General features: G+C 51.6%; 1 protein-coding gene across 3 annotated transcripts; it reads right to left on the bottom strand.

Annotated features, from left to right (window-relative positions):
• Positions 1-1,732: 1,732 nt before the first annotated feature.
• SCNN1A (sodium channel epithelial 1 subunit alpha) lies at positions 1,733-27,617 on the bottom strand. 3 transcript variants are annotated; one of them, XM_032874797.1, is made up of 14 exons: positions 27,487-27,617; positions 26,863-26,904; positions 25,852-26,211; positions 14,725-14,992; positions 13,681-13,871; positions 9,164-9,267; positions 8,595-8,758; positions 8,124-8,222; positions 7,821-7,938; positions 4,132-4,210; positions 3,942-3,999; positions 3,723-3,778; positions 3,500-3,575; positions 1,733-3,143 (listed from the first exon to the last, which is right to left on the bottom strand). In XM_032874797.1, the coding sequence occupies exons 1-14, from the start codon at positions 27,585-27,587 to the stop codon at positions 2,763-2,765; spliced, it is 2,097 nt and encodes a 698-aa protein (XP_032730688.1). In that variant the 5' UTR covers positions 27,588-27,617; the 3' UTR covers positions 1,733-2,762. The 3 variants fall into 3 exon arrangements, with proteins under 3 accessions (XP_032730688.1, XP_032730689.1, XP_032730690.1); XM_032874798.1 differs by lacking the exon at positions 26,863-26,904; XM_032874799.1 differs by lacking the exons at positions 26,863-26,904; positions 27,487-27,617 and adding an exon at positions 26,394-26,529.
• Positions 27,618-27,886: the final 269 nt, after the last annotated feature.

Below are 27,886 nucleotides of genomic sequence, written 5' to 3'. Positions count from 1 at the left end.
TTACTTTAAATTTTGAAAAATTTGGTATTAAATTGTTCAATAAAATTCTGCCTTAAAAAGATGGTGAGAGGTGGGTGCTTGTAGGCATATGAAAGGCTAACTAGTCTCATGGAGGAGGTGAGATAGTGGACATGACCCCTCCAGGGGAAGAAGAAATAATGGTGAGGGAGGGAATGGAAGAGATGGAGAAACAGGAGAGGGGTGAACTAAGGCATGATGGAATTGGCTGTTAGGGCTTGTGAAGTAACAGATGAAGGGAAAAGAGCAGAGACCCCTCCCCCCATGCCACGTGTGTGTGTGTGTGTGTGTGTGTGTGTGTGTGTGTGTGTCTCTCTCTCTCTCTCTCACACACACACACACACACACACAGTAGCAGCAGAGTGATCAAAAGGACACTGCTCCAAGTCTGGGTGACTTGGTTTCTAGCCCCAGCCCCATCACATGACTCCATGTCTCACAGGGAGCCGGGATGGGTCATAGCAGGAGACCTTGCTGGTTCTGTAAGAATTAGAAGCTTGGGCAAGTCACTTCACCTGCCAACCTCAATAAGGAAAAGAAAGCAACCTAAAGACTTTCTTCTCTGACACCCATTCTGACTCCTAACCCTGGGGTCCAAGGGTCTGTACAGATAAGAGATAAACAGCTCAGGGTGGAAATGCAATGGGCCAGGAGAAACTCCAGTGTGGGTTGTCGGGGGAGGGGAGGAGGAGCTGATCACTCTCTTCCATGCTTTGTCCTGCAGCCAGAGGAGAGGGTCTGGGGCCCGGGAGAGGAAAGGCCCAGAGAGCAAAGACAAGCTGAACCTGAGGGTTCGGACAGAGGTTGTGACACCACCATTTTCCCCTCATCAGCTCAAGTCTAGGAAAGGGAAGTCAGAAGTCCTCACGTCAGTTCCTGTCACAACCTTTTCTACCTCTCCGTTCCTTTTACTGCCTACCCCTTCTTCTCCAAGGTTCCTGTGGCTCCTCAGGACAGGGAAGATTGTAATTGAGAGGGGTAAGACCAAGGCAGCAGGGACTTGTCCTCGAAGATGATGAGGAAGAGTAACTTCCGGCTTTCGGGTATGATGCTAGAATGGAGGAAGGAACCGGGATTCCAAAAACCGGGGTTCCACTCACATCCCCATTGCTCCTTTAATACAAGCAGGAGGGTTCCTGCTGCTGCTCTCTGCAATGATGAGAGGATAAGAATATACCAGGCTTGGAGGTTCCAGAAGGTTCAAACTGGCCTGTGTCTCATCCTCTCCCACACCCCACCCCTCCTAACAAACTACTGGGCAGTTGATGGGGAGATGGCAGGTGAGGGCATTATCTTGAGACTGAGTGCAGAGTCACTCCAATTGCACTTAGCAGTTGGGAGAGGTGGATGACTGATGACGTAAGTAAAGTTGGGGAGGGAAAGGAAGTTCAAACAGTGGACGAGTGTGAGTCATCCCAATCACTGCCCAGTAGGTGTCCTAAGGGGGACAGCACCATGGCTTCACCGTCCCACCCTAACATGGTGATGGCCACCTAACAGGTGCTCAGCGATGCCCACAGAGGAGCTGGTGGTACAGTTGGTCTCTGCCAAGACCCCTGAAGAATGGCTGCTTCCATTGTGAAGCCAAGGGCTTTGGAGGGTCTGTCTCCTTGCCCCACCCTGGGACCTCCGACAAGCTTGGGCAGTGACCCAAGGACTTGTATCCACTCCCTACCCCCTCGATGGTGTCCCTGTACAGCTCTCCAGGCATTCCTTATGCAGCAAACGTTTATTGAGCTCCTGCCTACTTGCTCTAAGCGGGACACCGGGCTACACCCTGAGGATACATAAATGAACAAGACTCCGTCCCCGACCCCAAGGAGCTCACAGTCTAGTTGGGGAGGCAGGCACAAAGGAACAAGAAAGCATACATCATCAGCTCTAAACATCAGGCAACATCAGCTCTAAAACAGATGTTATGCTGTGCTATGGGAGTCCAGGGGAGAGGGAAGTGATCAACTCTGGGGAAGACAAGAAGGAACCAAAGTCTTTGCAGAAGTAGTGGTGTCGGAGTAGGGTTCTAAGGGATGTGGAGGAATTCTCCAGATGGTGAGGAAAGCTTCCAGGCTGAGCAGAGAACTGGAGCAAATATGCAGAGGTATAAAGGATGCAGAGGCACGGGGGTATGGCTCTGTGGGGACGTAGGGTAGATGAGACTGGAAGAGTCCTGGGGCCACCTAAGAATGGCCAAGCCTTTCCTACACTGGTCTGCTCCAGTCCCTGCCCTGGGAAGGGGAATTGCCCAAGAACTAACAAAGGGGGCTTTTGGGTGGTGTTCCCCACTCAAGTTCAAGAAGAGGTGCTAATGTGTCTACTGGAAAGCAGCATGGCCAGGCCTGGGGCTGGGTAGGAAATGTGCATGCCTTTGTGTTCTCTTGCTTGTGTTTTGTTTCCGGTTGCCAGCGGTTTCCAGGGAAGGTTCCTTGTCGAAGCTCCAAGTGTGGCCTGGCTGATCCAAGGGAAAGGCAGACTTATTTGCACTTGGGGAGGGAAATTAGCATCTTCTCAAGGCAGGACCAGAGGGTACAGGGCAGGAGACAGGGCCATTCTGGGCAGGTTCCTTGGCCCCTGCTCACTGGGCCATTTCTGTAGCCCCTTACCCATCCTGCTTCCCTCCCCCACACCAAAGGCAGTTGGGCAGCTCTGACAGGAAGTCCCCAAACTTTCTCTCATCCTGCCAAGCCTTCCCCCTCCCACCAGGGGAAGCGCCTGCCTTGGGTGGAGGGGGACACTCTCCTTCCCTCTCAGGGCTCCCCCAGAGTACAGACGGAGGCGCTGGTCCTCACCAAGCTGGATGGAGATGGGCAGGGGTCCAAGGAGGCATAGGCAGGGGGAGGGGCTGTCAAGGCTGGGGAAGTCGCAGGGCCTGGTGGGGATGAGGAGGGGGATGTGGCGTGGGGGCAGAAATGGGAGGGGACGGAGGAGGCTGGAGTGGAGGCCACCTCCCGGGCGCCCCTGCCCCCTCGGCCTGGAGACCAGTAGCGGCTTCGGAGCCTCCGGAGTAGCATGAGGACTGTAATGACCAGGAGGTCAAAGATGAGCTCAGCCATCTCCACCACAGACAGCACCGAGGAGCCGAACCACAGGCTCCACTGGCTGCCCAGGTTGGACAGGAGGGTGACCATCTGTGAGGGAAAAGGGCACACTGACCACGAGGGCCAAGGTGGAAGAAGAGCCCCATCCCTCCTTCCGCGAGGCCACACCCACCCCTTTCGGCCTCTTGGTGGTTCCCTGGACCCCTTCTGTCCAAGTCATACCCATCTGGCACACCCTTCCCTGTCACCGTACCCAGAGACTTCTTCTGTCCAAGTTCCCCTTCTTCCAACCTTCTCAACCTTCACCCTTGTCCCCTCTCCTTTCCTTATCCCCTACCTTCAAGGCGTAGACCCCTGTGGCCCCCCAGGGGCACCCCCTTGTTTTCCCTCACAGCTACCCACTAAGACCTCCAAGAGAATCAATCACAGGCTCAGTAAGGACATACTGTGACGGAGGGAGACTCAGAGTTGGTTTTGTATTTCAGCTCCTTGAAGAAGATGTTGAGTTTGGCAACGCCATTTCTTTGGAGTCGAGGAGAGGGTAGAAGAAATGGCAATGGATTAACTTCTCAGACCCTCATAAACACCCTCCCCTGATCACATCCTCTTCCTAGATTCATTTTCCCTCCCACGGACTCCTTTCCCCAGCCAGATCAGGGTAGGACTGACCTTTTGTTGTTAATAGTATAATTGTTCTGTTGGGATAGCATCCGGAAGACCCAGTCCTGGAAAAGAATGGGGGTGTCAATGGGGTCACCCCATATTCTTCAGGCTTACAGAGTACGGTGTGGCATCAAACACATCTATATACATACCCAGAGAAGACCACAGTGTTACACACACACACACACACACACACACACACACGTCCCCTTTTCCCTACTTTACCTGAGATGTCACTGAGGGCCATCGTGAATAACCAGCAGATAGCTGGTAGCCGGTCACACTGGAGATGGAGAAAGGAGCTCAGTGCTTGTGGTGAGGGTCCCCCACTCAAAGGCTTAGCCAAGTACCCTGTACTCTCCCCAGCCAAGTGGCCAGCTGCCCAACCCGTGACCCAGGGGAAGGAGACACTCACCTGCATGGCTTCCGGCACTTGGTGAAACAGCCCAGGCGGTCTGAGGAAAAGGCATCCTGGAGCTTATAGTAACAGTAACCTGTGGGTGCAGAGACGTCCCCATTTTCCTGGGGCACCTCCACCTTCTCCACCCCAGATCCAAGAGGTCTCCCAAGATATGTGGGTACCCACACCCCAAGTTGCATTATAGCAATGCCACCCAAGTGGGGGCACCAAAAACTGTTTAAGAAATAAGCTAAGGGGGCGCCTGGGTGGCTCAGTGGGTTAAAGCCTCTGCCTTCAGCTCAGGTCTTGATCTCAGGGTCCTGGGATCGAGCCCCGCATCAGGCTCTCTGCTCAGCAGGGAGCCTGCTTCCTACTATCTCTCTGCTTGCCTCTCTGCCTACCTGTGATCTCTGTCTGTCAAATAAATAAATAAAATCTTTGAAAAAAAAAAAGAAATTAAGCTAAGTCAGGAAAATTAAAAAAAAAAATCAAAAAAAAAATTAAAAATCCAAACCAAAAAACAACTCAGGACACATCCGTGTAAAGATGACTAGGATATGTACAAAAATCTTAAAGTGAGAAAGAAAACTGGGAACAACTGTGTAAGAAGCACGAGCTTAAACCACAGTGAGATGCCACTTCACACCCACCAGGATGGCCATTAAAAAAATAAATAAGTGGGGGGGGGGTAAATAAATAAATAAATAAATAAGTGCCCAGGAGGATGTGAAGAAGCTAGAATGGTCCTTCTTTGCTGCTGGGAACGTGAAATGGTGCAGCCACTTTGGAAAAGAGTCTGGCAGTTCCTCAAAATGTTGAACACGGAGTTATGATATGACCCAGAAACGCCACTTCTAGGTATATGCCCAAGAGAACTGAAACACATGTTCACACATGAAATAGAAACAGGACATAGAACAAGCCAAGTGTCTGTCAACTGATGAATGGGTAAACATGCGAGACAAAGCTGTACCATGGACTATTCTTCAGCCCTGAGAAGGAACCCAGTACCCCTAGGTCCCACCACGTGGACGGCCCTGGAAAATGATATGCTAAATACAGGAAGCAGGGGTGCCTGGGTGGCTCAGTGGGTTAAGACTTTGCCTTCGGCTCAGGTCATGATCTCAGAGTCCTGGGATCGAGCCCCACATCAGGCTCCCTGCTCAGCAGGCCTGTTCCCCCCACCTCCTCTGCCTGCCTGTCTGCCTACTTGTGATCCCTGTCTGTCAAATAAATAAATAAAATCTTTTAATAAATTAATAAATACAGGAAGCAGTCACAAAGGACCACACAGTACAGGATTCCGGTCCCATGAAATGTCCAGAATGGGCAAATCTGTAGAGACAGAAAGTGGATTAGTGGTTCCTGGGCTGGGGCAGGGGGGCTGTGGGTGCGGGACATGGGGAGCTCAGAGTGCTAATGGGTAAAAAGTTTCTTTGGGGGGACACCTAGGTGGCTCAATCCATTAAGCATCTGCCTTAGGCTCAGGTCATGATCCCAGGGTCCTGGGATGGAGCCCCGCATCAGGCTCCCCGCTCAGCAGGGAGCCTGCTTCTCCCTCTGCCTGCCGCTCCCCCTGCTTGTGCTCAATCTCTGACAAATAAATAAATAAAACCTTTTAGGGGCACCCGGGTGGCTCAGTGGGTTAAAGCCTCTGCCTTCGGCTCAGGTCATGATCCTAGGGTCCTAGGATGGAGCCCCTTATTGAATTCTCTGCTCAGCGGGGAGCCTGCTTCCTCCTCTCTCTCTGCCTCTCTCTCTGCCTGCTTATGATCTCTGTCTATCAAATAAATAAATAAAATCTTTAAAAAAAAACTTTAAAAAAAAGAGTTTCCTTTGGGAGTGTTAGAAATGTTCTCAAGTTGACTGTGGCTGCCACACAGCTCCGTGAGTATACTGAAAACTAAAACTATACTAAAATCAAATTGCGCACTTTAAATGGGTGAATTAAATGGGAGATAAATGATCTCAATAAGCTGTTACCTAAAAAAGGGAGGGGAGATGACTCTACACATCCCCCTTCTCCCCTATTTACCAAGTTCTAAGTAAGGTTATTGTGTCATTCCTGCTACTTTCAGTTGCCCGTTCTGGAAGTCCTCCATTTCTGACTCAAATCCCCCTGTCTGCCAGGACGGGGGCGGGTGGGGGGTAGGTCTGGAAAGGCAAAGCAGGGGGGCAGCTGGGCCGCTTCCTCTGGGAAGTCAGGAATCCTTAGGGAACAGCAGATCCTTAGGGAACAGCAGATCGTGTTTCCCCCCACTCCCCCATTCTTCTCCCCTATCCTCCTGGCTTCTCAGCAATCAGCATTGTTTCTTTTCTCTCCCAGAATCTCAGACTCACAGCCACTCAGAAATCATTGAGGGCAGCAAGGAGCAGTGGGCAGGGGCACATGGGAGGGAGACATCACATCACATCTTCCCCCTGGGCCTTGGCTTGCTCATCTGAGAAAGGAGACAGTGAGGCCAGATGGCCCCTGAGTTTCCCTCCAGCTCTGGTGTTCTCTGACCTAAGGTAGGAGAGAGGAGAACAGGAAGGCAGGGACTCCCAACTACAGGGCAGGGGGAGAGACCTGTGGGGAGCACACCCAGGGAAGGGAGGAGGCAGAAAGATCCACAGGGACAGAACCAAAAGAGGCAGACGCTAACCTCCGCGGTCTGCCCGGTCCCCTCACACGTGCGGAGGCTCACCTCCTCCAGCAAGAGCCACCAGTGAGAGGAGAGCTGGGCCCAGGGGAGCCCAGGGAGGAGGACCAGTCAGTGGAACCAGGTGAGAGCATGCGCACCACGACTGCCAACCCTCTACTTTCTAGTTTCTTGTTTGGGATTTTCTTTCTCTCTCAGCTTCTTGGTACAGAGCTTCCACACAGCATGATTCAACTATAACTACAGAAAGGAACAGGGATTGGTCTACTCCTAAACCTGGAGATTTCAGTGCTCTCCAAACTTTTTTGATTGTGCCCTCCTGTAGGTAAAAAAAAATTCTTAAATTGGGGCACCTGGTTTCAGCTCAGGTGGTGATCTCAGAGTTGGGACATCGAGCCCCACATCAGGCTCTGCACTCAGCAAGGAGTCTGCTTGGGTTCCTCTCTCCCTCTCTTTCTGCACCTCCCCCTACCCTACCATGTGCGCGCGCACGCACGCGCGCGCGCTCTCTCTCTCCCAAATAAATGAATAAATCTTTTTTAAAAAAATCTTAAATAAGTAACTCTCTATGTATTGATTTATAAAGTCCATACTTGCTACTAAAGAACTGATCCAGTAGGTACATTATAAAACATATACAGAACGGAAGATGGAGAGATCCATATAACTTCTAGTATTTTCTTCCGGCACCCAGTGAGCGATCTTGTGCCTTGCCCAGCACCTGGCAAGTGAGATGGGGAAGCTATAGGCAAAGTATGCACTGGGACCTCAGGACATCAAAGACTTTCCTCACGTGCTTTTCCTTCCTTATGCTGTGAGTTATTTTTAAATGGGGGCAATTCTCTATAAACAAACAGAAACCAGAATGCAAAGAGGGAAGCTGAGAGGGAGGAACAGGGATAGAAGAGAGAGAGTGAGAGGAAACCAAGAGGTGAGTCTAAGGGCTGGAACACAGGGGAGAGAGAGAATTAGCATCCCAGAGGGTCCCAGAGGGGAGTGCTCACTCCCACTCCAAGAAAGTCCTGGGGTCCAGGGTCAGACTGGGGCTCCCTGCAGGCTCACCCCAAGAATTGTGCTTCCTGTAGTCACAAAACTCCGCATTCTTGGGCAGTGGATAGAAGATGTAGGCACAGCCACACTGCTTGATCATGTGCTCCTGGAAGCAGGAGCGGATGCACACCTGGAGGAGAGGGGGGTGATGGGAAAGGGGGTTCAGGCCTGCCCTCCCGACACAGCAGGGAAGGGAACCCCTCTTTCCACCTGTAACACACACATACATACACACACAAATATACCCCTCCAACTTTCAACTGACCTACAGAGCAGGCCTGGGAGATGGTTGCCATAGAAACAGGCTGGTCTTACCTGCTGTGTGTACTTGGAAAGATAAAGGTTCTCCACAGGGATATCACTGCCATTCTTGGTACAGTCACCATAGTTGCCCCCAAGCCTGTCCAGTGCTTCCTGCATACCCGTATGCACAATGAAGTCAGAGGTCAGAGGTTTAGAGCCAGTGGCCCAGGCCCCTTCCTGAATTCTCTGTCTTCCCTCAGTCCAGAGGGTTTATATTTCCTACCCACCAGCCCTTCCTGTCTGCCTGACCATTTCCAAACATGCCCCCAGGGGCCCCCAACGACTATCCCAGGGCTACTTTCAAGGACACTGGCTCCCTACTTCTCCAGCCCCTTGTCCTCGATGCTGCTCCTAAAGACCTCCACCAGCCCCAGACCCACCCCACATGATCTCCCTCTACGGGCTTCCAGCTGTCAAGTCACCTCTCCTGCTCTCTCCGACCTGTGGCTCTCCCCTCCCAGGCCTCCCTGGCAGCACCCTTGCCTTCCTCATGCTGATGGAGGTCTCCACACCAGGCCGCAAGTTAAAGCCGCCGTCATCCATGAAGGCGGGCTCATCCTGCCCGTGGACCATGACCCTGGCCCCAGTCACTGTGGACAGCAGCGGGATGAAGTCATTCTGCTCTGTGCGCAGTGTTAGGGACAGACCTGTGGGTACAGAGGGAGCAGAGTGGGGGCAGAGTTGGAGACATGTTAGGGGACGGAAACCCCCTCTCCCACCTGCCTAGTCTCTACTGTTCCTGAGGAGGGCCTTCCTGCAGGCCAGGAAGACCTACATAGGGATTTGGCAACCCCTGGACTGGATTCGGGGGCGGTGGGCAAGCAGAATTGGGACAGGGATTCCTAGCACACCTGGAGTGGACTCAGTGGTGCCCATGGGGGACAAAGAACAGAGAAGACTCCTTCCAGGATAGAGACAGGCATGTTATAGGGGAGCCCAGAGGCACATAGCATCTCTAGGACATGAGCACGGGGTGGGTAAGTGGGGGTGAGCAGGGCGGCAGGAAGTCCTGAGGCAGAGGTCAGGGATGGCAGGAATGAGGAATGGCTCACCATTTTTTATCCCAGGCATAGAAGACATCCAGAGGTTAGAGCTGTTCTTGCCATTGAAAGTGTAGCAGTTCCCATACATCGGGTGATGAAAGTGAGAGTAATTCCTATCCAGGAGGAGGGAAAGTAGGATCAGAAAGGGAAGTGTAGGGGATCAGAGAGAGAACTTTCAGTGACCTTGGTTTCCTGATCACCTACTATGTGCTGGCACACCGTGGGAGCTTTACCCATGCTCCCTAAGCCACTCTTACCAATCGCCTGTGAGGGATCATCCCCACATCACAGAAGAGGAAGCCAGGGCACAGAGAGGTCAAGGAGCCGCCCAGGGTCACACAAACAATGATGACAAACTTGGGACTCAAAAACAGGTCCTCTACCTTCTAGTCCAGTCTTCTCCCACCAGGCCACCTGACCTCACTGGCCTTGTGACCTCTCTGGTGTTGCTGTGCTGCATTACGAAGACTTTGGCAGTGTCCCTAGCTTTTCATGTATCTATATCTTAGTTCCCCATTTGGACTGTGATCTCCTTGAGGACAGGGGTCACATCTCAATCATCTCTGTATCGTCTCTGGGTTAACTGCACAGTTCCTGGCATACAGACAATAGAGGAGATGGTTAATAAACAGGGGCCAAACGAATGAAGTGGAGAACTGGGAGCGAACAGGGTTGGAGGAGACGGTGAGACCAGCAGTGAGCACAGAGCTGAGAGGAAGAAGGTCAGCACCCAGGGCAGGAATGAGCAGGGTTCTGCTGGGATGGCCTTGAGCAAGTCATTTTCTCTAAGCTTATTTTCCTCGTCTGTCAAATGAGGAGATTGGAACTAGATGATCTGGAATATTCCACTGGCCTTAAAGAACAAAAGCCCAGAGATGTGAAAGATGGGTGCCCATTCTGGGAAATGCTAGCAAGCCAGCATTTCCAGAGCAAAGGCTGGGTTCAGGGAGGGAAAGAAGAGGCTCCGGAAGTGAACAGAGGCCCGTCCTGGAAGGCCTGTGAGCCCTGCTCAGGGGAGAGAGGGGACAGACAGGTACAACGTTGTGGATGCCCACCACGGGCTCTATGCGGCAGGTGGAATCAACAGATTAGATGGAACAACACGGATGCACCTTAAAATAGAGCTAAATAAATAAATAAATAAATAAATAAAAGGCGAGGGACACCTCGGTGGCTCAGTCAGCTGTGTTTGCCTTCAACTCAGGTCCTGATCCCAGGGTCCTGGATCAAGCCCTGCGTTGGGCTCTCTGCCCAGTGGGGAGCCTGCTCCTCCCCTTCATCCCCTCATCCCCATGCTCTCTCCCTCTCACCCTCTCTTCCTCTCTCAAATAAATAAAATCTTTAAGGAAAAAAAAGGTGAAATGAGGCACCACCACTTACACATACATCTCAATCACATTTTGCAAAAAACACATGTAAAGAGATACACATTCAGCACAATAGGGGAATCTATGAGAAGCAATAGAACGGGACAGTTAAGAGCACAGACTTTGGAACTCAACTACACACATGTGAACCCCAGCTTGAACAAGCAGGAGCCGTGGGACCCACCAAGTTACTTCATCTCTCTGCACTGCAGTTTCCTCTTCAGTAAAACAGGGATGATAACAGTACTTACCTCACGAGGGTGTGGTAAGGATGAAATCACCCTTTGAATGAGGCTTAGCACTTAGGAAGAGCTATATAAGTTTGCTATTAAGGTTATAAAGTAAAAAAGATGGTAGCAAGTAAAGGAAGGGGAAGGTTTAGAACCCTCATACACTGCTGGGGAAATGTAAACTGGGATGATGACCACTTGGAAAACAGTCTGCCAGTTCCTCAAAACGTTAAATACAGAATTACCCTATGACCCAGCAATTCCACTTCCAGGTGGATGCCTTGGAGAAATCAAAAGATTCATCCCAACAAAAAACTGTACGGAAATGTTCATAACAACGTTACTCGTAATAGGCAAGAAGTGGAAACAATCCATATGTCCATCAACTGAGGAACAGATAAATAAAATGCGGGCTAGCCATACAACGGAGTATTACGCAGCCATCAAGAGAACAAACTGCTGGGGCGCCTGGGTGGCTCAGTCAGTTGAGCGTCCAATTCTCTACCTTGGCTCAGATCGTGCTCTCATGGGTGGTGGGATCGAGCCCTATGTCAGGCTCCATGCTCAGTGGGAAGTCTCCTTGAAGATTCTCTCTTCTTCTTCTTCTGCCCTTCCCCCCAACAGATAAATAAATCTTTTTTAAAAAGGTTGGGGGCGGGAGCGCCTGGGTGGCTCAGTCAGTTTACCATCTATTTTCAGCTCAGGTCATGATCTCAGGGTCCTGGGAGCAAGACCTGTGCCAGGCTCCCTGCTCAGTAGGGAGTCTGCTTCTCCCTCTCCCTCTGCCACCCCAGAACCCCACTCATGCTCGCTCTCTCTCTCTAATAAATAAGTAAAATTTTTAAAAAATAAATAAAATTTCAAATTAGAAAGAATGGGGGCACCTGGGTGGCTCAGTCATTGGGTGTCTGCCTTCAGCTCAGATTGTGATCCCAAGATCCTGGGATCAAGCCCCACCTCGGGCTCCCTGCTCAATGGAGAGCCTGCTTCTCCCTCTCCCTCTGCTTGCCCCTCTCCCTCTGCTCCCCCTGCTTGTGTTCTCGTACTCTCTCTGTCAAATAAATAAATAAAATATTTTTTTAAAAAATTTATAAGAATGAAGTGTTGATACATGCTACAACGTGGACAGGCTTGAAAACATCATGTTGAGTGAAAGAAGCCAGAGACATATGATTCTATGTATATGAAATGCCCACAACAGGAAATACATATAGATGGAAAGTAGATTCCTGGTTTCCAGGGCTTGGAGGAGGGGAGGGAATGGGGAGTGACTGCTGGTAGGTGCAGGGTTTCTTTTTGGGGTGAGGAGAATGTTCTAAAATTAGATCGTGCTTGCACATTTCTGTGAATACACTATAAATCACTGAATGGTATATATTTAAAGGATGAATTTTATGGTGTGTTGTATCTCAATCAAGCTGTTATTAGAGAAAAGATTACAGAGAAAAGGAAAAGCCATGATAAGGGGCTTTAACTCGATTCCAGAGGCCATGAGAGACCATGGAGGATTTTAAGCAGGACTAACTGGGGTAGTTGCAGAATAAAGAGAGGATCTGGAGTCCAAAAGACAATGGGAGGGGAGGGGATTATAATAAGCTGGGTGAGACATGACGAGGCTCCAGGCTCTGAGCTAAGGAAGTGACCTAACCGTCAAGACAGAGATGAACTCTGGACTTTCCCACTGATGGGGAGGTACGAGCAGGGGGCTGGCACAGTGAGAGGACCTTTGGGAAGGACATTTAGAGACACTCGGTGGCAGGTGTGAGCTTCCCAGGAGGTTGCTCCTGTCTTCAAACAAACATGAAGACGAGAAACAAGAACAAAATCCCCCGTACGCGGGCCAGAGTGTGTATGCCAGGTGAGGGTGGGGGCAGAAGCAGGTGACATCTGTCCTTGCTGCCATGCTGCAGTAACATGGGAAGGAAAGGCCCCTAAAGAGTGGAGATGCTGCCTCAGCACCCTTCCTCAGCCAGGCAGAGACAGCCAGATGGCCCCTGAAATGGTGAAGCTCAAGGAGCACTAGTAAGAGGGGAAGGCAGGGGTAGGAGGGGCCAGAGGCTGCCACCTGCCACGACCTCTTTTCGAGGACGTAATGACTGGAGTTCTGGCCCAGGTAATGCCTGGTGGGCACTGCAGGGGAGTGGGAAGGATCCTTAGCTAGGGCTGCCCTGGAAACCTAGGGCAAGCCACATCTACCTGTTGGAGTTCAAGGGCGATGCGACCCAAGTCTCCCTGCAGTTTACAAAATGCACACTTATCTCATGAACTTGGAGATGGGTATAATCAACATCTTCATCGCTTGAATAGAAATGCCAAAAGGCCAAAAGTTATATATATTTTCCTATTTGGTGTATCCCAAATTCCTAGAACACTGACTGGCACACAGCCCAGATAGTAAACAGTATTTGCTGAATGAACTTTGAACGGATCTTATTTTCCCCCATTTTATAAACAAAGAAACGCTCTCTGCAGAGCGGTGTCAAATGCCTTGAGTCACCTGGCTGGGAAGTTACAGAGCCAGAGCAGGGACTCAGGCTCACTCCCTGATTCAATCCATGCTATTTCCACCAAACCATTACTGTCCACCTCCTCTGAGAAGATGACCTCCCAGGCACTTTTGAGTTTGGGGCTAGTGACAAAGAGGCCTTAGAAAGATGGAGATGCATGCTTCCAGCCATGGGAGTCTGAAAGCCAGACCTCAACTCCATCCAGCCTTTCCAGGGCATCCCTATTAGGCTGCCTCACTCAGACCAAGAACCCCTGCAGGATAATCCACAGGACAGAGGTTTGGACCTGAGCGAGGTAGGTGCATGCCCCTCCTCTCCTCTTGGCACCGAGCATTTCCCGGGTGCCACCCACATGGGCCTCAGATTGGCCTTGGGGAAGGAGACCCTGTGGGGAGCACGGAGGGCAGGCACGAGGGACTCACGCCTGACTGCAGGAGGCCTGGTTGAAGCGGCAGGCGAAGATGAAGTTGTCCAGCATGTCCTCCCCCGGGGCCGGAGAAGTGTCTCGAAGTCTCGCAAGAATGTTGATGTAGTGGAAACGGTACCACTCCCTCACTGCATCCACCCCTGACGAGTAAGTCTGGTAAAAGCAGTCGGATTTGTTCTGGTTGCACTAGACACAGAGACCACAGAGTGTCAGAGGGCCGGCAGCAGGGGACAGGTTGCAGGACAGGCTGAAGTCAAACATGGAGTGGTCTGGGGTCCCCAGGGCTAATAGATGGGGTGGGGAGCCAGGAGGAGGTTAGAACAGAAGGCAGACAGAAGCTGAAGCTCGGAGGAGAATGGCTCAGAGGAAAGCATGGACTTAAGGGAGTGGTTGGCCAAGGAGACGGGGAGCTGTACACACCTTGTGGGTCATTTCTACAGCCTCTGCAAGAGGGTGGAGCAAGCATTCGTCTCCCCATTTTACCGATGGCAAGACGGAGGAATCAAGAAGTTTGCCCTAGTAACTGAGCTAGGACGAGAACCCAGGTCTCCGGGCTGTATGGTCCACTCTCCCCAAACAGGGTCTCTCTTCTTTCCTCTCTTACTCCCCCCACTTCCGCTTATTCTCCATTTTACTTTTTATTAAAACAATCTTTTTAAGTCTTTCTCCTGTCTCCTTCTTCTCTCTTAGGCCGGCAGAGCCCCACTTCCCTACTGGTGGGTCCCAGCTGAGCCCCACCGGCGGAGACTGACAATTCAGAAAGGTGCTTTTTTCACAACAGATCTGACTTCCGGCCGCTGGAACGCACCCACAGAGGCCGGGGCGAGGAGACCCCACAAGCCCGCACACAGAGAGGTGTTAGTTAATTAATTATTTTGCGGACCTACAAGATCCCGCCTCCTGTCGCTAGGCAACTGAAGCGGGGTCCGGAAAGGCAGGCGGGGCGGGGAGGGAAGGAGGAACCCGGGGGCCCCCGGGGCCCGGGCGCCGGGGCGGGGCGGTGGGCGGGGCCTCCCGGGCTCAGGGGGCGGGGCCTTACCAGCTGGAAGCCGATCTTCCAGTCCTTCCTGTCCACTTGGGGGTTGTTGTCCTGCACAATCGATTTGGCGCTGCGGGCTTGGCGGGCCCGGGAGGGCGGGGCCGGGACCGCCAGGCGCTGTAGGGGGTGCGGCCAAGTCTCCCCGAGGTCGCGACGACCGCGGGGGTGGGCCCCCACGGTGCTGGAAGAGTTGTACTTGTACAGATCGTAGAGAGTCTGCTCGGTGATGCGGTCCAGTTCCTCCAGCTCTCCTTTAATTTGCGTGTCCCTGGAAGGGGCGATGGGAAGGGGGTCGGTCTGGGGGGTCGGCCTCGCGCGAGTCCCTGGCCCCTGAGGGCCTCAGTTTCCTCGCCCGAAACCGGTGAGGTCGGTTCATCAAGGAGAAGCCTGCGGGGAATAGCTCTGGTGGCCCCAGGGCTCTCTCGGAGGGCGGGGGACGTGGGGGTGTAGACAAGGTGTTCCGCGGGGGCAGTGAAGGCGACTGTGAGCCTCTGCGGTGACGGCGTTATTACGGCCTGTTTATCAGAAGGGAGAGGCGGGAGGCGCCTGTCTGGGGGGCGCTCTCCTCCCACTCGCCCTGGCGGAGAGGGGAGCCCGGAACTCCTCTGCCCTTTTCCAAAGCAGGGACAGGGTGTGGCCTCGTCCTGCGCCTACACGCTCCCTCGGACCCGCGCTGTGCGGGTCATCCCACCCGGGTCCCCGCGGGCCCCCCGAAGTGGCCTTTGGGCCCGTCTGCCACCTAGCACCTGCTAAATTAGGGGTGCTTAGCTGCACTTCTAAAACTTCCCCAGAAACTTTAAAACTACAGATGCCGCACACGGCCCCTCCCCATCAAAGACTCAGTTTTAATGAGTGATGGGTGGGGCCCAAACACCAGAAGTTAAACACTGTCCAGTGTAAATCATCACATTCCTTCTCGTACAGGCCCTATTACCCTCTCCATCATGAAAGTCCATAATAGCAGTGCCTTAGGGCTAGAATCTACCAAAACAAAACACACGTTAATAAATTCAACAAGGTTGTAGGATACAAAACCAATGTACAAAAATTCACTGTATTTCTAGATAATAGCAACAAAAATATGGAAAAATGAAATCACAAAACAACACCATATAAAATAAAATAAACAACATCAAATACCAGGAATAAATTTAATGAAAGGCAGGCAAGAGCTTTATCCTGAAAATCATGCTGACAGAACTCAAAGGCCAAAATGAATGGAGAGTTACATGAGTTCATGGGTCAGCAGACACTCTGAAGAAACCCACAGGCTGATTCTAAGGTGTATGTGGAAATGGGAAGAATGTACAGTGGTCAAAACAATTCTGTTTTTAAGTTTATTTATTTATTTTTAAGTAATCTCTACACCTCATGTGGGCCTCGAACTCAGACCCTGAAATCAAGAGTCCCATATTCTTCTGAGCCAGCCAGGCATCCCTCAAAGCAATTTTGGAAAAGAGCAAAGCTGGAGTCCTTAACTCTATCTGACTTCAAACTCACTGTGAAGCCACAGTCAGCAAAACAGGGCAGTGCTTCTGTAAGGATAGACAATAGATTAATGGAACAGAATAAAGTCCAGAAATAAACTCACACGTATACAATCAACTGAGTTTTGACAAAACCTAATGAAAATAATTTTTTCAAAGAGATGGTGCTGGAACAACTGTATGCTGTGTTGAGAAGAAAAACAAAAAAAAAAAAAAAAGGAAACTCAACTTCCACCTCAGTTTATACACAAATATTAAATCAGGTTGGATCATAGACCCAAACATAAAATTCAGAAGCAGAAAGATTCTAGAAGGAAACATCAAAGATACACCTTCATGATCTTAAGGTTATGTTTTTTGGTTAAAAAAAATTTTTTTTGAAAAAAATATATATTTAAATATATATTATATATGTTTATAATACATATACATATATTATATATACATATATAATATACATGTGCATATATATGTATTATACATATTATATATATACACATATATATATATCTAAGGAAGCAACTGATGGATCATTAAGCTCCATTTCTGAAACTAATAATATGCTATATGTTAATTAATTGAATTTAAGTAAAATAAAATTTAAAATACCTTAGGAAGAACTTATCCTGCAATATAAAGGTCTCTTACAAATCAGCAATAAAAAGGCAAATTGTTTTTAAATGAACCGAAAACAAATCCAAAAAAAGACAATAAAAGTAAAAATGCACCAAAAGATATACACAAATAGACACTAACACATGAAAAGGTGCTCAACAGGGGCACCTGGGTGGCTCAGTGGGTTAAGCCGCTGCCTTCGGCTCAGGTCATGATCTCACCGTACTGGGATCGAGTCCCTCATCAGGCTCTCTGCTCAGCAGGGAGCCTGCTTCCCTCTCTCTCTCTCTGCCTGCCTCTCTGCTTACTTGTGATCCCTGTCTGTCAAATAAATAAATAAAATCTTTAAAAAAAGAAAGAAAGAAAAGGTGCTCAACATAATTAGTCCTCACTACATACACTTCAACAAAAAATATAAATTTTAAGAAAGGCAAACTTCTAAAAAAAAAAAAAAAAAAGAATGAGGCACCATTTAACATCCATTAGAAAAGCTAAACCTAAGGACACCTGGGTGGCTCAGTCAGTTAAGCATCTGACTCTTAATTTCAGCTCAGGTCTTGATCTCAAGGTCCTGAGTTCAAGCCATGCATTGGGCTCCACACCCAGCATGGGACCTACTTTAAAAAAAAAAAAAAAGGCTAAACCTAAAAGACTGACAAAGTCAAATGCCGGTGAGAATGGAGAGCAGCTGGAGTTGCAGCTGGTGGGAGTCTATAATGGCACAGTCGAGGGCCGCCTGGTAGCCCTCGACTACCAAAGTTAAACACCCATCTACCTTATGACCCAGCAATTTTACTTCCGGATATTCTACCCGATTCCACTCCTAGCTATTTATTCAAGCACAATGAAAACATAAAGACTTGTACGTGAATGTTCATAGCAGCTTTATTCATAGCAGCTTTATTCATAAGAGCAAAAAGCTTGAAAACAACCCAAGTGTCCATCAATACTACTCAGCAATAAAAGGAGGCTGATACAGGCAAAAAGCATGGGAGAATTTCAGAAATACAGTAATCAGTAAGTTGAGCCAGACACATGCAAAAAAAAAAAAAAAGTGTGATTTCCTTTAAAAAATCTGAGAATAGGTCAAACTAACTGATGGTGATATAAGTAAGAGAATGACAGTGGGAGAGGGAGAGGAATGGACTTCAAAGGGCCACCAGATAATGGAAATGTTCAGGATCTTGATAGTCAAACTTCAGTGAGGACTTAAGATTTGTGCATGTTACTGTATATCAACTATACCTCCATTTTTTTTTTAAGATTTTATTTATCTGAGAGAAGGAGCAGGAAGAGGGGCAGAGGGAGAGGGAGAAGCAGAATCATCACTGAGCAGGGAGCCCCACATGGGACTCCATCCCAGGACTGTGGGATCATGACTGGAGCCCAGGGCTGATGTTTAACCGACTGAGCCACCCAGGTGCCCAGTTATACTTCAATTAAAGAAAAAGTCAAGGGGTACCTGGGTGGCTCAGTTGGTTGAGCATCTGACTCTTGGTTTTGGCTCGGGTCATGATCTCAGGGTGGTGAGATCAAGCCCCACATTGGGCTCCAGGCTAGGCATGGAGCCTGCTTAAGATTCTCTCTCTCCCTCTTCCTCTGCCCCTCCCCTCACTCACACTTTGTCTGTCTCTAAAAAAAAAAAAAAAAAAAAAAAAATAAGAGAAAGGAAGGAAGGAAGGAAGAATGGAAGGAAGGAGAGAGAAGAGGAGAGGAGAGGAAGGAGAGGAGAGGAAGGGAATAGAAGAGAACAGAAGAGAACAGAAGAGGTCAAATACGTGTGTGTCAGGGGTACTGCCAGAGATTCGGGTTTCGTAGGAAAGGGTGGGGCCCAAACAAGGTTGTTTTACAAGAACCCCAGGGGCCCTAACCAGTCTCTAGGCCATACCCTCACTGTCTCCTCTACTAGGCTCGGTTTCTCCCTCCTTCATAAAGTCTAGCAGGCTGGGCCGCAGGCATCAGCCCCAGCTGCCCCTCATCTCTTCAGAAAATGTAGCTCAGGTCAGAGGTGTGTGTCTGACATTCCCAGAGACTTGCTTGTGATTGGGTAATTCAAAGGATGGCAGAATTGGCTAGTCTTTATTGAGCACTTACTCTGAGCCAGGAGCTGTGGTATTAGAAAGGACATAATTTAATGTAATCTTCAGTATAATTCAGCAAACTGCTGGCCACTGTCAGCTAATACTATTGTCATTCCTTTTCGCAGGTGAAAAACCTGAGGCAGGTGTCTTGTTCAAGGTAACCCAGCCAGGAACCGGGTCAGAAAGCACTCCAGCCATCATACTGTCCTCCACTCTTTCCCTGCCAGCGCTGGCTATTTTAGGAGGTTGACAAGCTGCCCCAGAAGGAGCACTGGACCCAGAATTAACTAGATGTGCGTCCTGGTGTTCCCACCACACACTTCCAGCTGGGTCATGTTGGTAAGTAACTCACCCTTTCTGAATCCAGCCTCAGTCTCCCCACCTGTAAAAGGGTCATAACACTAGATCTCCATACCATGTGAAGGTCTCAGGGGGTTAAGTAAGAAAATATTCAGTGACACGAAATGAACAGGATACTGAGTATCTGAAAGACATGGACAGGAGTCCGAAGCCTGAGAAACGCAACCGTCTTTCTCCCACTCACATAGGAAGAATCCAGGTCTGCCACCTTGGCTGGAGTTATTGTCACATATGCCACCACATCTCTGGCTGAGCATTCCCTTTCCACACCCCCTTAAGCTGTCTCAAGTTCCTCTGTGTCCATCTTCTGACTTGTACACTCTCCTCACCCTCATCTTCGACTCAGAAAGTCTATCATCTCCTCTAGCCACACTGCTCCTCCCCACAGAGCCCCAGGCTATCCCTATGCCAGTTTCCCCCTTGACAGTCCCCCTTCCTATTTGGCTCCTTCCTGCCTCTTCCAGAGAGGTCTCTGATGAGACCCCAATCCCACCTCCAGAAGAGGCCAGGCTCCACAGAAAACACACTCCCTCCCCCAAGGTCTGCCTCTCTCCTTTTGGTTGATGGGGAGTTGCTTAAGGAAGGGAGAAGCATTCCCACATTCCCCCTTCAGAAAATAAATCTCTCCCTGCCTTTCGGCTGACAGCTAGAACTAAGAGAAGTGATGCGGAGTAAAACCCACTAATGACATCAGATCTTATCCTGCAAGCAGGAGGGCACTGGAAAGAGAGCAGGGCAGAGGAGGGAATAAAGAATGCAAACGTGGGGGCTTCAGCAAAACAGTCCAGACTTCAAACCTTGACCTTGACCTCCTACCCAGCCATGGTCACTACCCAGCTCCCACACCCTCCCACAATTCAGCCAGGCAGACACTACTATCTCCATTTGACAGCTGAAGAAACTGAGGACCAACCATCACACGGGCAGCTTCTCCAGGGCCACTCAGCAAGGAAGTCCCAGAGCCAAGATCTGAGCCCAGGCCTGTCCAACTTCATGGTCCCTGCTTTTCCCACTACTTCTGCCGCTGGGCTCAGAAGCACTTGAGAATGGGGAGCAAAATCTCCTTTCTCAGCACCTGTCCATCTCCCCTCCAGCCCCTCTTCTCCTGCTCAGGATAGACTAGGAGGAGCAGGCAGACTGAGAGACTTAGGGCCTGAGACCCCAGCTGCCTCCCCGTGTGCCTCTCCTCCCTCCCTCTTTCCCCTCGGTGGCCTCCTCTCACGGGAGAGCCCTTCTCACTGGGCAGCCTTGGATTTGCCTAGGCCTTCATCCCACCCCCAGAGGACCCTAGCAGAACATTTGCACTCAGCCTTCCGGATGCACTAGGCAGGATGAGCACTAGAAACTCATCAGCTTCCTCTCTAGTCAGTGTGCATCTGGGGACCTACTCTCCTCCCTCCGTCCTCCAGGGACCACCTAGAATCCTTGACTTCCCTTTCTTTGACCCCTTCCTCAGCCCCATTCTCCTCCAAATCTCAGCACCCTCAACCTGCCTCCCAGCAGGCTGGGAACAGACAGCCCCGATAGAACCCTTCAACACACACACACACCCCACCTCTGGGAACTCAGCCTTCACCACACTGTGTTCACGTGCAGGTGCCCTGGAGCAGTCCCTTAGCAGTGACTCCCCCCGCCCCCCGCCCACCCCTATGAAGCCAGAGTCAGCCCCTCTACAATCAGTTCTGAGCTCTCAGACCGCATGTTCAACTCAGTCCCGGCTGCAACATTTTAAGAACAATACATGTTCCCAAACAAATGCTTGTCCTGAGGAGGGACAGCCCAGGGACTGAAAGCTTGAGAAACCATTTCATCCAAAAACTAAGAAACTAAGTTCTACTCGGCTCTGCAGACAGATGTCTGAGCCCTGCCCACGGTTTAGATGGTTTGCCTTGGAGCAGTCACTTACCCTCTGTGCTTCTGCTTCACCACCTGTAAAATGGGACTATTCATAGTACTTGCGGCATCAGGTTATTATGGGGAGTAAATGAGTTAATACAGGAAAAGTCCTGAGAAAAACACCCGGCGGAGGAGGCACTGTGCAGCTCCTGCTGTTGTCTTATTCTCACTGCTATTGGTGGAGAAGAGCAGGCCACGGAGACACGGGGGTCCTGCCTGCTACTTATCCACCATGGAATTCTGTGGGCTTAAAAAGGTAGAGCCTAAGAGCAGATTCCAATCCTGGCCCCTCTGTCTAACAGCTGGGAGACCTTTGCAAAGCCTATAGGTTCTCAGAGTCTCGGTTTGCCCATCTGACTTGGGGGGGCAGGGGTGGGGGGCATGGGGTAGAGAGGACTCTCCTTCCTTATCTAAGGAGCTTGTTAGGAGGATCCGAATCTGATAATGGACTTTGCAAGCTGCAGGCAAGTGCTGTTGTCCTAGTCAGTGGGTGAGAAGGTATCTTTAGGGTTGCTTCAAAGAGACAGAACCAGAAGCAGAGGCTAGAAGTTTTAACGAGGTCAACTGCAGCTCTATTTAAGGAAGAAAGTTTTGGTTTTTTGTTTTGGTTTGGTTTGTTTGTAGAGGGAGGGTGCACAGGTGCAGGGGTGGGGGAGGGCAGAGGGGCAGAGAGGGAGACAGAGCATCCTAAGCAGACTCCAAGCCCATCATGGAGCCCAACACAGGGCTCGATCCCAGGACCCAGAGACCGTGACCTGAGCCGAAGGCAGATGCTCAACCAAATGAGCCACCCAGGTGCGCCCCTAAGGAAGAACTTTCTAAGGACAGCTGCTACAGAGGTGGGTAGGGTCCTGACACGAGAAGGAGCCCATCACTGGGGGCCGAGGAGGGCAGTCCTAAGAGTCTGGGCTCTTGTCCTTGCCCAGCCTGTGACCCACAAAGCCTGATTTCCAGACCCTGCAGGGTTAGGCATAGAAGGCCCAGCTCAGAGCCCTCCCCACCAACAGCGTCTCTCTTTGGGGAACTGCCCCTCTCCTCATCCCACCCCTGCGCAATCTTGGGAAGGGATTTACCATCTTTGGGAAAGGATCCCATGACCTCCTTTGCTGTCTGAGAATCTCAAGCTCTTCCTTAGGTCCAGCCTCAGTCCCTCTTGGGACTAAATGAAAAATATGTTCTCGGGCTCTGTTTTCCCATGATGCGGATATGACCGGCTCTCTCTCAGGTGAGAAAAGCCCTTTGTTGACAAGAAAGAAAGGGACTGCTCTGGCTGACCCTTCACACCGGATTCTTAGCGCTTCCTTGCTTAGTATGGAAGGTCTTCAGCCCCTCGCCCCCTCTTCTGGAAATGACCAAGCAGCCTAGGACCGCTCCATCTCTGCTGGCCGGGGACATCCGGCTACTGGCTGTGGGCACCCCTGCTCTGACTCTGCCTCATTCCTGTTCCCTCCCCAGCTCTTCTGTCCTGTCCACTGGTCTCCACCTTCTCCCTGCTACTTCCCTGGAGGAATCATACATCTGGCCCATCCCCTGCACCTGCCGCCAGCCAGCAGCCATGATTCACACTCGGGTCACCACCCACCCCTGCCTCTCTCCTAGAACAGGAGCCAAGAGCCCTGGATCCCTCTGTGGCACACCTGATGAGTACTCCTCAGCCTTTTTTTTTTTTTTTTTTTTAAGATTTTATTTATTTATTTGGGACAGCATGCGCTGGTGGGGTGGGAGGTAAAGGGAGAAGCAGGCTCTGCAGTGAGCGGGGAGCCCAATATGGGGCTCAACCCCAGGACCCTGGGATCCTGACCTAGCCAAAGACAGACGCTTAACGCCTAACTAACTGAACCATTCCAGGCGCCCCAAGTACCCCTCATCTTGTTCCTGCTCTTCCTCATAGGACCCCACCAGCAGCCTCAACCCTGTGGCACTTCACCGGGCTCTTCCTCAAAGTGCAGAGGGAGAAAGAGCCTTGAAATCAAACACACTGGGTTTGTGACTCAGCGGTAACCTGAGATGCACTGGCTGCTCGGTGGGGTGGGTGGGTGGGTGGGTGTGGCAGGGTGACTGTTCACCTGTGTGACTCCGGCAGGTTACTCAACCTCTCTGGGCCTCCGGCTCCTCATATATAACGTGGGCCTAATATTAGTACCGACTTCAGAAGTCTTTTGTGAGAATTAAATAATTTCACATAAAATGTAAACTTCTATCTGGCACACATTAAGTACTATAGAATTAGTATATTAGCTATTGTTGTTGTTATTTCTTTATTATTTGTTCAAATTGCTCAGTTTACTAACTCAAATCATGTCACCTCCATTTCCAAAGGGAAATAATAATAATGTCTTACCCAGACTTGCCAAGTTTCAATGAGACAGTCCTTATGAAGCACCCAGGGGCACCCCGTGGCTCATTTGGTTAAGCATCTGCCTGCAGTTCATGATCCCAGGGCCCTGGGATGGAGCCATGGGGCTCCCTGCTCAGTGGGGAGCCTGCTTCTCCCTCTCCTCCCCACTCATGCTTTTTTTCAATATCTCTCTCACTATCTCTGTCTCTCTCTCAAATTAAAAAAAAAAAAAAAAGAAGAAGAAGAAGAAGAAGCTTTAAAAAATAAATAAATAAAGCACACAGCACAGGGGTGAGCCCATGCCAGAAGGTCCACATTGTTTTTCGGGCTAGGGGGCCTTCCCAGACTCCCCTCCCGTCCTGAGGCGCACTCTCTCTGCTAAGCCCTGAGGCCATCAGTCATGCCAGAGAGATTCTTTCTATTGTGGACACCTGCCTCCCAGTCTGCTGCTCTGGTCTCAATCCCTGGGGCTTCTTCCTGGCCTGCCCATTACCCCTACCCATGACCCCAGCCCCTGCAGAACCTTAGGTAATATACAGGCCACAAAAGACGGAGCCCGGCCCTCTCCGTCTCGCACCTGTGCCTTCCAAGCACAAGCGTTTATCACGAGCCTGCTACCCAGCCTATGGTCCCTCCCGCCTGCCTGCCTTCCCCTCCCTGCTGGCTCGGAGTGGTCCACCATGGCCCAACAGGGTGAAGGGGAATAAGTGGGGGAAAGATCAGGGCAGGGAAGCAGCAGAGGGTCAAGAAGAAGAGAAGCAAAAGCCCATGGGCACTATGGAAGAAAAGTGAGGCTGACCCCGGGCAGGGGGAGGGGAAGGAGAGCCAGGAAATGACATGTAAATGTCTGACTACAGACTTCATCTATTCTATGTCCTGCACCTAGGGAATTAGGAAGAGGAAGGGTTTGTGACCTGACAGAAGGTGAGTCACATCTAGGTCACTATCTCGGTGGCCTTCTCTCTCTGTCTTTGCCTCGGTTTCCTCCAAAGTAAAATAGGGATAATAACAGTCCCTGCCTCATGGGGTTGGTGGGGGAGTTGGGGGTACTGCAGAGTACTTAGCGGTGGCTGGTGCACGAAATGGGCCCTTTGCCAGGAGGGCATATGAAGGCCAATCCCTGGAATGGCCCGCAGTGTTTTCTCTGGGGCACAGGATGTCCCAACCCTTATTGGTCCGTGACACACCTTAGGACACAAACAGAATGCATGGGGGGGCCCCCCACCCTTAGTATGTGACCAATCTCCATCATCAGTAATGGGGCGCACACACACGCACACACTCTCGTGCGGTCACACCCGCAGGCACCCATAAATCTTACACTCCCTGAAGGCAGAGACTATGACTCTCACAGTCTTTATTGGACTGATCACTCAGGCCCTGTGTTTTGGTTTTGGGGGTTGGTTTGTTCCTTTGTTTTTCATCCTGCTGTTATTTGTGCTGCCTGTCTCTTCTATCTTATTTTATCCTCTGGCCCCCAGAACCTACCTGCCTTCGGGGAAGACTGGATGAATGAATGAGTGATCCCATCTGCCTAGGGCCTCACACTGTGTGGGGGCAAGTTCCAGGTGCTAGCAAAGGTGACCCAGTGAATGAACACAAATAAAAGGTGTATATAAACACCCAGCCCTGCCCTCCTTTCTTCTCTGTGGTCACCATCCCCTCCAGCTTCCAGAAGAAAAGCTGGCAAAGAACAGCAATGAAACCCAAAACTGCAGGACACACCCAGCACTTAAAAGTCAGGCACCAGGGCAGGTGAGCTAGAAAGCACCTCAGGGGTCACCTGGGTCTTTGCAGGGACAGAGGACCAGGGGGCTGGATTCCATCCTGTCCTGGTCTCCTCTGGCTCCACCCCAGCCTCAGTGCTCTGGGACTGCTTGGCTGCCACCCCCCACGTCACTTTCTCCAAAACAAACTCCCCTTTCTATACCAACACCAAGAGACGGGCCTGCCGGCTCCCACCCACCACCCACGACCCACAGCACCAGCCACAGCTTCCCCTCTCCACCACATTCTTCTCTGAAGGTGGAGGAGGCCTTGTCTTTCACCCTCCTCTTGCTCTGGGGAATCTGGGGAAGGGACAGGAATGATCTCTACCCTGCCCTTCAGGGTAGCCGCATCTCCCTCCATCAGCACTCCCCCCCCACCCATGGGAGGTAGAAGGGACGCGAAGGGGAGGGCACTGCTGCTCCAACAACCACACTGTGGATAAGCCGTGGGCAGTGCCCCCAGCCCATCAAGTCAGGGAGTCCCTATCTCCTTGGGGACAGGAGTACCCCCTCCTCCCGCCGCATGTGCGGTCCGCCCCTGCCCGCTCTGGCCCAGCCTCGCCCCCGCACAGCGGACCGACCTGTAGGGGTTGAGGTTGCAGATGGTGACCGCGGGGAAGACGAGCTTGTCGGAGTTGAGGTTGATGTTGAGGCTGACGGGGTAGCTGAAGTACTCCCCGAACAGCTGGCCGAACTGCCAGTACATCATGCAGAAGGCGCAGAGCCACAGCACGGCCCAGAAGGCCGTCTTCATGCGGTTGTGCTGGGAGCACACCAGTCGGATGGCGCCGTGGATGGTGGTGTTGTTGCAGAAGAACTGGAAGAGCTCTCGGTAGGAGCGGTGGAACTCGATCAGGGCCTCCTCCTCTTCTGTGGGCTGCGGGGGGGCCGCGGGTTCGGGGCCCGGCCCCTGCTCCTCAGGCTGCTCTCCTTTCATGAGCCTTGGAGGGTCATGGGGCGGGGTGGGTCAGTGCTGAAGTTCTGGGCCCTGGTGCCTCCCCCATCATCACCTTGACCCAGAGTGAGGGTGCTCCTGGCCAGGCCCACACCCCGTTGGGAGCCCCCTCTTCTCTGCCCCTCCCTCCCTCCCTCCCTCCCTCCACCTTCCCAGGAGCCGGCTGACCTGCAGGAGTCGGGGCCAGAAGAGCTGTAGCTGGGCTTCCCTGGGAAGCTACCTTTGGGGTTCTGTCCCAGCACCTCCCTTTCTGTCTCAGCGATCAGTCTGCCCTGTCTTTAGTCTCCTTCCTGCAGGACCTCGTGCTCCCCCTCTCTCTGTCCTTTCTGCTTCTCTTTGGGTCTCTTTCTCAGCTCTCTTCTTCCTTGCCTGTCTCCTGTCTATGTGCCATATGTGCCAGGCTCTCTGATCCTGCCTCTTCCTCTTCCTCCCCGCCTTGCCCCCTCTCAGTCTGGGTGGGCTCTCTCCTGTGTCTCTGGCCCTGGCCTTGGACTGTGTCCTGACTCCCTCTGTCCCAGGGCCTAAAGGTCTCCAGGACGTCTGGACTGCCTCCTGCTCCCAGCTCCCAGGTTGTGGCTGGACTGGGACTGGTTCCTTTCCAGTTGAATCTGGCAGGCAAGCCTCTCCTCCCCCTCACCTGACAGGTGCAGCGGCCAGGCTAGGGAGCCCGCCCGCCAGGCTGGGATGGAAGCTACAGAAGCCTCATTAGCATCTCAATTAAAGGTGAGCAGGGCAGGGGGAGGGGCAAAGGAGGAGTTTGAGCTAAGAGTTCTCCAAAGGGCGGAAGGCTCCTGAGCGCAGGTGCCAGGGGAGTCTGGACTCCCCGGGACTGGAGAAGGCAAGAGCCCCCCACCCAGAAAAGTAACGGTGGGGGGTGCTGACAGACGAGGAGACCAGAAACAGATGGACAGGGCAGGGCCAGAGATCATGGACTAGGAGAGAAATCCTGAACACCAAGCCAGGAGGGCAAAACAAAGGAAGAAGAACCAATCAGGATGAGGGGGACTAAAGCCGGGGAGACCAGGAGGACAGAGAAGGCAGAAAAAGAGAGATCCATGGAGGAGGACAGAATGGAGGCCCGGGAGGGAGGGCAGAGTTGGAGGAGTGGCAGAGAGATGAGGGTGATGGGGAGGGAGGCAGCCCTGAATGGTCTCTCCCCTCCCTGGCAGGAGATCAAGGGGAGGAAGCCCCAAGTGGGCTTCTAGGAGCTAGTTTCTCTCCCTGGGGACTCCTTCCAAAGGCACCCCTGGGTCAGTCTCACCCCCAGGTCTTGCAGAAGAAGAAGGGGTTATCTGCAAGTTTCCTCCTTCCCCAATAAAGTGGGAACACATCCTGGCCCCACTGCCTTCCCTCCTGGTCCATCCTCTTCCCTCCTGACTCCTCGCTACCACCCCCTACCTTGTCCAGGCCAGGGAGGGGCCCAGGTGAAGCTGAAGCTTGGGCGGGGCCCTGGGACATTCTGTTCTTTTTTACACCATTGGCTGCCAGGCCAGGAATGTGTAATGTCCCCTGTTGTGGTCACGGGGTTGCAGGAATGTGGTCACCGAGAGGCAGCACAGGGGCCAGGCAGGGCACCCGGGCACAGACCTGGAGCCCAGGGCACATTAGGGACAGCTGACACCGAGGGGACAGGGAGGCATGTGGGCAGCACTGGGCGTCAC

Source organism: Lontra canadensis, unplaced genomic scaffold, assembly GCF_010015895.1.
Source record: "Lontra canadensis isolate GAN:19392208 unplaced genomic scaffold, GSC_riverotter_1.0 scaffold53, whole genome shotgun sequence".
In the NCBI taxonomy this organism is placed as follows: domain Eukaryota; kingdom Metazoa; phylum Chordata; class Mammalia; order Carnivora; family Mustelidae; genus Lontra; species Lontra canadensis.
The sequence above is the reverse complement of the archived record's forward strand: the minus strand, read 5'-3'. Positions and strand labels throughout refer to the sequence as shown.

What these genes read in the sequence shown, in the direction of transcription:
- SCNN1A (XM_032874797.1), bottom strand. Translation starts at nt 27,587, where the DNA reads ATGGACCAGGAGGGAAGGCAGTGGGGCCAGGATGTGTTCCCACTTTAT. An exon ending in TATGCCTGGGATAAAAAATG is followed by an intron (nt 8,759 to 9,163) that starts GTGAGCCATTCC and finishes CTGTACCCACAG; the next exon opens with GTCTGTCCCTAACACTGCGC. An exon ending in TATACTATTAACAACAAAAG is followed by an intron (nt 3,576 to 3,722) that starts GTCAGTCCTACC and finishes TCGACTCCAAAG; the next exon opens with AAATGGCGTTGCCAAACTCA.